Here is a 12457-nt window from a genome sequence, read left to right on the forward strand (position 1 = left end):
TGGCTCATTCCAGTTTTAATAAAGCCAACACACTGTGACAAGGTGCGAAATGTGACAGAATTGGGTTGGGAGTTGGTAATCTCCAATCAAAGCCTGGAGGCGAGGTCGATAGGAGTAACAAGGGTGCAATGCTTTTTAAGCGCAGCAGGGTCAGTTATTGGCGGTCATTTAGTTTTTGGGCAATCAGTCATTGGAGAGTGAAGGCAGTTCAAGTCAGAGCAATGTAAAGAATTAAGAAGGGTGAGATCATAGTGATAGAGGACCACAAACTACCCATAAGTCATTGTGAACATGTGTTGTGTCAGCTTCTATAAATTGTGGTTAACACATAGTTTACAAATTGCCCTTACTTTATGATGTACCTTCTTATCAAAAAACAAATTTGTTAGTAACAATTTAGCTGTATATCTTGATTATTGCATACCGTTTACTGAATTGTTAAATTAAAACAGGCATGTTGAACTTTTTGCAAAAAATAAAAAACGTATTGTTAATATTTCAATAAATCAAATACAGCATCAAAACAGCACATGTTAAAAATAATGAATTTCTCTCACCTTATAACCCTTATCACTAAGCAGTGGCAGTGATATACAGTGCCATCCTAACATATGGGCACTGGCCAGGGGCCCCCCCATGATGTTTCTGATGCCTATGTATGTTTCTGTTTTGCTATCAAAACAGGGGCTCCAACACACTACTTTGCCCAGGAGCTTATGATGCTATTAAGACAACCCTCCCTAGTGATTATTCCGGAAAGCTATTTCCCAGTTTTGAATAGTAATTACCATTTTCTGAACAATGTGCTAGATTTCCACTTTTCTTTTGCTTGTTCACTTTCAGTTTCAACTTACTGCCAGTCTGATTTGTAGATGATGGCCTTAGTAGTCTTTTCTTAGTTTTCTTTGCATCGGCATGAACATCACACTTCACACTGACAGAATGCTCCTGGACAGCAGAGGCTCCACTGTGAGGGCAGAGTAGTCCGGTTACAATTCCATCTTGAGCCCCAAATTGATAGATGGATTCTGACTGAAGATCTTCTTTCGTGACTCTGTCTATTAGTTTATCCTCTTGCATATCACTGATGACAGGTTTCTCCTGAGACTTGTCCTTAATGCCCACTGTGTCCTGTTTAGAATCCTCCTCTTTAGCCCCAGATTGACAGACAGGGTCTGAGTGAAGGTCTTCTTTCGTGACTCTGTCTATTACTTGATCTTCCTGCATATCATGGATGACAGATTCCTCCTCAAGCTCATTTGTAATGCCCACTTTGTCCTGCTTAGAATTCTCCTTTTTAGCCTCAGACTGACCTATAAGCGCCGACTGAAGGTCTTCTTTCTTGACTTGGTCTATTAGTTTATCCTCTTGCATATCACTGATGACAGGTTTCTCCTGAGACTTCTCCTTAATGCCCACTTTGTCCTGTTTAGAATCCTCCTCTTTAGCCCCAGATTGACAGACAGGCTCTGACTGAAGGTCTTCTTTCTTGACTCTGTCTATTACTTGATCTTCCTGCATATCATGGATGACAGACTTCTCCTCAGGCTCATTCTTAATGCCTACTTTGTCCTGCTTAGAATCCTCCTTTCTAGCCTCAGATTGACAGATGAGCTCCGACTGAAGGTCTTCGTTCTTGACTCGGTCTGTTACTTTATCCTCTTGCATATCACCGTTGACAGGTGTCTCCTCAGATTCATCCTTAATGCCCACTGTGTCCTGTTTAAAATCCCCCTCTTTAATGTTCAGACTCTCCTGCTTGTGGTGCAGTTCCCATTCACAGTCCTCTTCCTTAATATTCACAGTCCTTTCCTCCATGGCATTCATTCCCATCTGGCATGTCTCCATTGTTGTAGCCATTGAAGAGTTACAGGAAAAGGAAGCTTCTTTCTGTCTGTGAAAAGAACATGATTTAGTTTACCTAGTGATAGTCTTTAGAAAAAAAAAAAAACAACAAAGTAAAAACCGCACACGAACACATTTCATCTATCCAGGTAGCTTAAGGAGGACACTTCCAGATAACACAGACATTTTTCATTTAGATGACAAAGTTTTGCTTTATGTTTACCTGTGAGTTACTACACCAAACAGAAATGAATACGTCTGCTACAGATTATGTCTCTCTTTCTTGAGTTTGGTGAAGCCAAAATGTACTCAGCATGAATCTCATATGATCCAATATGGAGTTACTTTATTTAATTCCTTTGCTTTCCTTTCACTTACAACTGTATGCATTTCAACAAATGGTGAATGCGTTTGAGGGTTTCAGAATAAATGGATTAATAATACATAAGTGTCACTGCGTAGTGTATGTATTCAGTATATGCTGTAATGTAGTTGTGTCTTTACAGAGTGTTTGCACTTCAGTAGCAGCACACTTGTTTCACTCTTGAGTGTGTGCACATTTAAGAGTGAATGATATCCCAAAAGGCACCTTACACTTCTTTACGGAAAAAACCCTCTCTAGACATTGCCAGGTTATGGAGGCTGAGGGCTCCCGAGCTAGAGATGTTTTTGGTGTCCTACTTAAACGAAATGTTATGATTGCTCTACACATCAACTTCAAGTTCTCAGATATGCCTAGAGAAATGCAAATGATGACTACAGAGCCTTAGCTGTAAAATGAAGGGCACAAATCTGAAATTATGAGAAATACAGAATGCCAAGCATCAAAGCAGCCTCCAAGTTTATATCTTTAACTAGCCATTGGTGCACAGATGACAAGTAACTATCAAAAACCAAGGTGTGAAAAGTCAACCAGAGAAGATCAGTTGAAATGGCCACAAAGCAGCAATATCAAACACCGCAAAGGCCATTAACACAGACAACCGCTTATTTTCAAAAATGGACTTTTCTGGATTTCTTAGCAGCATAGTTCTTGATCAAATGACTAAAATCCCATTTTTCAAATGACATCAGAGCCTAACAATTCAGTCTTTCTTGTTCCATTACAGGTACGAGCCAACATTTCACTAGACTAACCTTGGAGAACGACTGTTCACCACTTGCATGTGTGACAATGCAATGCCATGTAAAGTCTGAAAGCAACATCTACATTTAGAAAAATGCCCTGTAATTGTCTCTTTCTGGAGCAGATGAAATACCTTACATGCTTATGAATTTTCTAAACTGGACAATTTGATAACCACTGTCCCACCATGCCTCAAACAAAAGATGTAGACAGAACAATCACCACAAACTAGCAATCAGTGAAAATCTCTCCCCGTTTTTCCAGTCATCCTATCACTACTATAAAGGCCATGGCACACTAGATGGCTTTTCCAGTGATCTACAGTCATAGCCTTCATTTACATAATCTTAGCGAGTCGGAGGCAGTTGGCAGTGAGCTTCCATGAAACATCATCTCAAACTCAAGCCCCAAATGTGGCCAGGCTGGAGCGGCGAATGGAGTGAGGCAACAATGCAATGTCCTCTAGCAGCACTTTGTTATTTTGTAATGTTTGGGGGGGACTTATGAGCCATTGTCATCTTTACAAAGAGTGAACCCCAACTATTAAATACACACCCAGTGCTGTATATATACCCCTTACCCCAACTCCACCTCTCACTTTCGGGACGGACAGATGCACAAACACACTTTGGTAGAAAACGAAGACTATAATCACCAAGTTGGTGAAAATGGTGAACCGAGGACTGGATTTGCAAACATTTAATGCGAGTTTCAATATCAGTCCGTTTGAAAGATGATTATACATAGAACTAAAACTTTAGCAATGTATTCGGAGTTTATTGTTGTAGTCCATTTGCCATGTTGATTGTTTAATCTGACTTTGCTACAGCTGTGTATTATTATTAATGATGTTGGTGCTGGATTATTATTATTATTGTTTGTAACCTCTGATCTCCAAACACCCCACCCATGGTCACTTCTCCACCCTGACAACATATTCCTTGTGGATGAAGACTGTGAAGATCTGGGGCAGCAGTGGAAGACTTGTTTGGACGCCAATGGTATGCAGTTGAACATCAATAAGACAGACTAAATAGAGTGTGGTCCATAGACTAACGGCCCATCAGTATTGGCGGCAAAGACTTGAAGAAGATCGCCGACTTCAAATATCTCGGCTCAGTCATCAGCAGAGATGGCAACCTGCTCCCTGACATCCATGCAAGGATCAATGCTGCATGGCTGAAATGGCGAGATATCACCAGAGTCCTCTGTGACCCCCGCATGCCAGACGGTGGGGAATCCAGTTGCCCTCTATGGCTCAGAGTGCTGGACAGATACTGGAAAGCACAAAGGGGCCCTGAGTGTGACTGAAACACGGATAGTGCCTAGGTTTGACGAGACTAGACCGTGTCATGGACACTGACGTCCAGAAAAGGATGGCAGTTGCACCAATCATGGAAGGCTACGATGGTATGGGCATGATGCCCACGGAGATGAGAACTCAGTGAACAGAATGGCACTGCGCCTGAACCGTGAGGGGAAACCAAAAAAATGTTTGATAGACCGAATCAAGGAGAACAAGAAGAAAAAGAAAAATCGCAAGTTTTGCCCCAGAGGATGCCCTGGATTGTGTCAATTGGAGGATATGTTGCAGATAAGCAGACCCTGCAATTGTGTGGGACTAATGCTAGGAAGAAGAAAGTAACTTATACTTTTTTGCCTCATCATCCCAATGTCTACAGGATAGTTGCTTATGTACTGACAAAATTTAAGAGACAAACTGGTGTTGCTGTCTAATTTTGAAAAAAAGGAAAGTTCCATTATGTTCTACTGAAAATTACTACACATTTCAATATTTTTTTACAGCCAAGCTCTGCAAAATCAATATTTTTTACATCCAAAATATGCTACATACCGTTTACTGATGCATTACAAATAAACTGAAAAAATCTGTTAATTGTCCAGTGTAAACCTGTTAAATAGCGAAGGTAAATAACTGTAAAATGTAAAATGGTAAAGCGCTGTTTCAGTTACAGTGAAGTTACGATATTTGCATAAGGACACGCCCCTTTTTACCATAGTGTTCCTGGTCAACTTAAACCGAGTCATCAGACGTAGTCTTCCCTGCGTGCTGAAGGTTGTATGAGGTTACGGAAGCTGATTTATAGTGGGTTGTATTCGATTAGCTAGCAGACCTGTAAGACACCATACACCACAAAATCAAATTTGACTTCCCCGCCAGACAATGTGCCACAGCTTCCTTAAATATTAAATTGTTTTCAGTGTGTATAATTAAATGGTACATTTTTGCAATTGCTTGTTGTTACATTACTGATGCAAACTTTGTACTGGGATTTATTAATAACTAGCAAAATACCCGTGCTTCGCAGCGGCAAAGTACTGCATTAAAATTTTTATTAAGAAGAAAATTAAACCTTTTTAAACTGAGGGAAAAATATACCAATAATTATTTGTTAAGGATCTCTTTGTATACCACATTGTGAGTTCGGCCCTCCAGTTGTAATATGACCAAGCTGTGCTCTGAGCTAACTCTTAAGCATGTAACGTACAGTTGGCCATGTGAACAGTAATCTTGTTTCAAATCTCACAGCTTGGATTGCTGCTGTCATAATCGGTTTGAGTTTCATGGTTTCTTTCAATTACGACAGTATTTGTAGGACTTGTGTGCGTTGTAAGCATACAACCGGTTTCATCGATAACTTCACATCCAGCTTTTGAGAGTTTAAACATTCATAAACATCAAAGTGTCCACTACTGAAATCGTCACCTGTGAATCTAAGATGTTTAAGTGGCATTGCCGGTTGTCCAAAGCTGTAAAATATTTGGCCATTTCAATACACTTGAAAGCGACAACCGAACAATTCAGCGGCAGCCATCAATTCACATGCAGATCCATAGGTGAAGGGCTTAAGCATTTCACTCTTCTAGTGCTCCTGTGTAGTCTAATTATCTCCTGTCCCGTCATCATTCCACACCTTGAACCTGTCCCAGTCATTCAATACATAAGACACACTGTTCCTCAAGAGCGAGCCTGATATGGCCGTGCAATATGTAACACAGAGAATGGAAAAGGTAGGTGCCATCTCCGGGCATGGAAACCACTCGGTAAGTGACAGTCCTTTGATCGATGGTGATCACCTCGATAGACATGTTAATGGGGGTACGGTTGGAATGATAAAGGAAATGGGTACCTGAACAATGTAAAGTAAGTATAAAATACCTACACAATAACTATAATCGTAATAAATGAACAATAAAACAGAGGAGAAGCCGTGGATTAAATAGACAGGCTGTAGTTATCAGCAGAGAGACGTGAATCCCGTGGCGAAGCAAGGAAGGGAATGTAGAGACTGGAGCGACGGATGGCCTTATATAGGCAGGCAGCCAACAACATGGGGGCCGTTGGGTGGGGGACCCAACGCCGCCTCACACGGTGACCGAGCTGCAGGCTATGAACGTATATATGTACGTAAGTAGGATTCAGTTAGCATTGGGAACCCGCGTACCAAATTTCTTGAAGATGGGCCAATAACTTACAAAGACTGTTGAAAAGTTCAGTAGAATTTCGAAATGAAACCTGCCTAACTTTTGTAAGTAAGCTGTAAGGAATGAGCCTGCCAAATTTCAGCCTTCTAACTACACGGGAAGTTGGAGAATTAGTGATGAGTCTGTGAGTGAATGAGTGAGTGAGTGAGTGAGGGCTTTGCCTTTTATTAGTATAGATCTAATAACCAATCTTAATGCACGTAAAACATCTAGGCAGTGCGGCATAAACACCAATAATTTAATTGCAATTATTACTTTAGATCAACAATGCATTAAAACTATAAAAACAGATTGTAGATTACATAAAAAATACACACAGAGTGATGCTAGCAAAATAACTTAGTTTCTGTTCCAAATATCAATAACGCACATACTATTCATCTCTGCGCCTCCGAAACATTAAATATGGCACTATTAAATGTTAGAGCTTTAACTAACAAGACGTTTTATATCAATGATCTTATTAGTGATAGAAAAATTGATTTTATTGCACTAAGTGAAACGTGGCTTAGCTCAGATGGCGCGGCTGTTTTAATCGAATCTGTGCCTCTGGATTACAGTTTTACTCGTGCGGATCGCCAAGGAAAAAGAGGCGGCAGCTTGGCAAACATTTACTCAAGCAGGTTAAAATGTAAAGATGTCAGTTTTGGTAAACTTAAATCATTTGAGTATCTTGCCGTTGTTATTCATGGAGATTCTCACGTTCTAGTTTTATCCGTGTATAGACCTCCTAAATATAAACGTCTTTTTGAGGAATTCTCTGACTTAATGTCAATTTTAATTACTAACTATGACACACTCCTAATAGTTGGGACTTTAATTTTCATATAGATAATCAGTGTGATCTAAAAGTAAAAGAATTTATGAACCTCCTGGATTCTTTTGATTTGAGACAACTCATAAATCAGCCTACACATAAAGCAGGTTAGACTTAGTGATTACCAAAGGACTAAAAGTTGATGCAAAGCAGGTCATTGATATCAGTCTATCAGACCATTTTCTTCTACTTTTAATATAGAAATAATGATAAAAACACTCATGAGAAGCATATTGTTAAAAACGCTTCTTTGACTCGCAGCAGCTTTAAAACTTACAAACATTTTAAGCAATCAGTCCGTTTATAGTGCCAGCTATAATAGCGAGGATAATGTAAATAGTAAGGTGGAAAGATTTAATTCTAAAGTGAGAGCTGCTGTTGACAGAGTTGCACCTGAAAAGACAGTGAAAAAATCTTCTAGCATTGTATACCATGGAAGACCCAAAGAGTGTCTGATTTAAAGAGAACATGCCGTAGAGCTGAGCGTCAATGGAGGAAGACTAAACTTACTATCCACCACGAAATATTAAAAGTCAAAATAACAGAATACAATAACACTGTCCGTCTTGAGAGACGCTGCTATTTCTCAAGATTATAAATAACAATGCTAGTAATCCCAGAGTCTTATTTTCAACAATTGATCGCCTACTAAACCCAGGTAGCTCAAAGGAATGCCTCCTAAGTGCTTCCAGTGAAACCTGTGAGGCTGTCGCTGTATTTTCAATCAAAAATTAATGATATTAGAAATAACATAGTATATCTCCCCAACACTAAGGATCCCCTAAACCCCAGCATCCTGTTATAAACAAATTAAACTCTTTCACTAGGATAGATTTACCTGATTTAAAAAAATAATCTCTCAATTAAAACCTCCACCTGTCCTTGACCCGATACCAACAAGGTTTTTCAAAGAAGTATCAGGCGTGCTAATTGATAATGTTCTTGACATAGTAAATTGTCACTAGATACTGGGGTCTTCCCAGACTGTCTTAAGACTGCTGTAGTTAAACCCCTACTTAAGAAACATAATCTTGACCCTCGCTCTTGAAAATTTTAGACCCATCTCTAACCTGCCTTCTTAAGTAAAGTTCTAGAGAAGGCAGTCATTATGCAGTTAAATGACCACCTAAATAAACATGCTATTCTTGATAAATTTCAGTCAGGTTTTAGAACAAATCACAGCACAGAAACTGCACTCGTTAAAGTAGTAAATGACTTGCGGGTAAATGCAGACAGAGGCCATTTATCTGTTCTCATCCTCTTAGATCTGAGTGCTGCATTTGACACCATTGATCACAACATTCTTAGAAATCGCCTTAGTCAATGGGTGGGCCTCTCTGGCAGTGTCTTAAATTGGTTTGAATCCTACCTGACAGGGAGAAAATATTTTGTTAGTTGTGGGAATTACAACTCAAGACACATGATATCCAATATGGTGTTCCACAAGGCTCTATCCTGGGTCCGCTGTTATTCTCAATCTACATGCTTCCGTTAGGTCAGATTATCTCAGGGCACAACGTGAGCTACCACAGCTATGCTGATGACACACAGCTGTACTTATCAATAGCACCTGATGACCCGATTCTATTGATTCACTAACACAATGTCTGACTTGTATCTCAGAATGGATGAATAGTAATTTTCTCAAGTTAAATAAAGAGAAAACTGAAATTTTAGTGATCAGCAATAATGGATACAATGAGGCTATTAGAAATAAACTGGATACATTAGGATTAAAAGTCAAGACGGAGGTAAAAAGCTTAGGGGTGATTGTTGACTGTAATCTGAATTTTAAATCACATATTAATCAGATCATTAGGACAGCATTTTTTCACTTAAGAAACATAAGTAAAGTTAGACCTCTTATATCACTGAAAGATGCTGAGAAATTAGTTCACGCGTTTGTTTTCAGTCGACTAGATTACTGTAACGCACTCCTCTCAGGACTACCCAAAAGATATAAATCGCTTGCAACTAGTGCAGAATGCAGCTGCTAGAATCCTAACTAGGAAAAGAAAATCCAAACACATTACTCCAGTTTTGATGTCACTACACTGGTTGCCTGTGTCATTCAAGATTGACTTTAAAATTCTGCTTATGGTTTATAAAGCCTTAAATAATCTCGCCCCATCTTATATATCAGAATGTCTGACACCTTATATTCCAAATCGTAACCTCAGATCCTCAAATGAGTGTCTCCTTAGAATTCCAAGAACAAAACTTAAAAGAAGTGGTGAGGCGGCCTTCTGCTGTTATGCACCTAAAATCTGGAATAGCCTGCCAATAGGAATTCGCCAGGCTGATACAGTAGAGCACTATAAAAAACTGCTGAAAACACATTACTTTAACATGGCCTTTTTATAACTTCACTGTAATTTAATCATGATACTCTGGATATTCAATTCATCATAATAACTATTCTTGGTGGCTCTAAAATCTGTACTGACCCCTACTCTCTCTTCTGTTTCTTTTTCCGGTTTCTCCTACTCAAAGCATCATGATGCTCCAACATCAATGGATCAAAAGCCAGAATTCTACGTGACCATCATCATCAAGTCCTTCCATGAGAACCCTAAATCCAAAGAGGACTGTATTATTTATGTTAGGTAGAATGTCCAGAGGGGACTGGGCGGTCTCATGGCCTGTTTTTTTTTTTTTCCCTGTCCACCCTGGCCATCAGACCTTACTCTTCTTCTATGTTAATTAATGTTGAGTTATTTTATTTTCTTACTGTGTCTTTTATTTTTCAATTCATCATCATGTAAAGCACCAAGACCTACGCTTTTTTGTATAAAAATGTGCTATATAAATAAATGTTGGTGTTGACCCTGATAATTCTAATGGTTTATTATTTGCCATATTTATTACACTGCACGAATTTCTGGTTATGGTTAAACATTTCCTTCTGTTGGGGTGTTTTTTAAAAAAAAAAAACAAGTTTTTTACCACAAAGTTATACCGTAGACCTAAAAATATTGTCATCTTATTTATTACGGTAAAATGTTGACAACCTAGTTGCCAGTTTTTATCGTAAAAACATTTTTATAGAAAAATACTGTTACTTTTTACGGTAAAATTCTGTCCACCCAACTGCCAGTATACTTTGCTGTAAATTTTAAATTATCATCATTTTACAGCGAGATGACTTACCAAACTTCACTTACGAGAATTACCAAACAAACTAACCATCACCTCTCTCTGGGATGTGGGCACATAAAGAAGCAACCGGAAAACATGCAAAATCCGGGTGCAACGTGCTACTACTTTAATTGACATTAAACTTCGGGATCTAATTTGAAATCTCTCTACTTTTCTGCGGTTGAAACAAAACATACCGGGATTAGCGCTTAATAATAAACTGAAGGGAAACACAGGAAGCATCTCCCAGAATATGCACTTCTTAAATAAAGTCACTTAAGTTAAATATGCATATCATGTTCTGTTTCTTGACTTTTGATTTAAACCATGACCCCACACACACCCTGAATGAACAAAGAATCTCATAAATCTTCAGCGATTCCACACGAACAATCAGTTGCTGCGAGCTTGAATGATCCTGTTAACCAAAGCGCTCGATTACTAAGAGAATATAAACCGAAAGACGAAGATTAAAAAGGTAGCGGCGGTGTGCATATAGGCTCTCGGAAGTAGAATTATAACCGGGGGAAAGTAAAGCGAAGTGAGCAGAGACGAGGACACGTGGGCTCGCAGCGGAGTGCGCTGGCGACAAAGAGGAAATATGCCACATGGCTCCAATCGGGATCTTTACTTTTGGGAGAGTAAAAACGCCGAATTCCTATAACTCCACTGAGTAAAGCGATTTTCTTTTACAAGGTATTCGATCTGGAAATGATCAGAGTTCATATTGGTGGTGTCACCCGTTTTCATTCAAATTCTCTTTCTTGGGTGATAGTATACGCGAGGTCGCTGTCGCTTTTAAGTATCAGAAACATCGATTAAACAATCCCTTCTTTTCTCATAAATAGAGGATTAAATGATAAACAAAGGCACGAGAATAGCATTACTTCAAATAAAACACGATCCCCTCATACCACCTGGATCATTTTTGTTTTTAAATCATGTCATATCATCATCAAATTGAAATCATAAAATGAGTACGTCAGCGTTATGCCACAGTAATAAAATCAACTGGCAGTAAACCCCTTATAACGACATTCAAGTGAATTTTCTCCCACCTAAGATGTTACTTACATTCTTTTTCTCCAACGCATCAGTTACCGCAAACAGCTACATACACCGTCGGGGACACAGCCTGGCACAAGACATCAGCAAACTTTACTTATTAAACATTCATACCTGTACGAACCGCACCACAGCTGCTTCAGCTTTACAAAACGGGAGAGGTCCACTTCTGACCGTCCGATTAACTTCGAGGCTTGTGAAAAACATCCTCCTCCCGACAGAGGTGTACTTATGCATGTCTGGGGCACAAGGCGTGTCACTTAACTACAGCCGAGACTTCGCGCTCTTCCCGCGTTTGATTTGGCGCATGCTCCTTGTCGAGGAGGCAACCTACCCGCCCATTTCGTGCCCGCGCTCGACTGCTTTGTCTTCACTTGAGCGCGCACGCCTCACTCGCACCTTTTCTTCTTTGTTCTGCTTTGCTCGCTTATCTACAGCCATTTGTACAATCAGACGTTTCGTGTGATTATCTGAGGCGAGTCCGACTTTTAAGACGTTAGGACTTGCTTAAAATATTTTAAAAATGTATTTACACATATACTGCATAAGAAACAAGAACATGTCGTACAAATAAGCGCGTTGAGTATGAACAAGGCGATATATAAATAAAAGGTTGCTGATTTTGTATGTCTTTTAAAGCACTTTGAGCTACTTGTAGAGTATGCAAATTTGCTAATGTTTTAGTTCAGCTGGAGGGTTCAGGAACACCCCTGGATGTCCTTCAGATAGACACTGCCCAACTAATGTGGCGTTGGAGGAAACTCCAGTCCAGAGAGCTAGTGGGTTATGGTCAATTAAAAGTGTTCGGCAACTGATCAAAACTGTCCAGCAGGACCGTCAGAATTACTAAAGTCAGGCACCTTGTTGAGCTATATGTCATCTCTGATACCTGACACCCTCAACAGGACTGAAGACCCCCCAGTGGGTCACCGGTAACCAAAATAAAGGATTGAAGAGGG

At 39.5% G+C, this 12457-nt stretch overlaps 1 protein-coding gene across 1 annotated transcript in view; it reads right to left on the reverse strand.

The window, feature by feature from the left end:
* LOC120534732 (zinc finger protein 585B-like) overlaps positions 1 to 11736 on the reverse strand; it is a 31196-nt gene extending 19460 nt beyond the window's left edge. Inside the window, exons 1-2 of the mRNA XM_039762316.1 lie at positions 11613 to 11736; positions 789 to 1890 (exon numbers count right to left, since the gene is read on the reverse strand). Of these exons, the coding sequence (XP_039618250.1) occupies positions 789 to 1890; positions 11613 to 11735 (1225 nt within the window). The 5' untranslated portion in view covers position 11736. The remainder of the gene's footprint in view (positions 1 to 788; positions 1891 to 11612) is intronic.
* Between the last annotated feature and the right edge of the window lie 721 nt (positions 11737 to 12457).

The sequence above is a fragment of the Polypterus senegalus genome, chromosome 8 (assembly GCF_016835505.1).
Source record: "Polypterus senegalus isolate Bchr_013 chromosome 8, ASM1683550v1, whole genome shotgun sequence".
NCBI lineage: Eukaryota > Metazoa > Chordata > Cladistia > Polypteriformes > Polypteridae > Polypterus > Polypterus senegalus.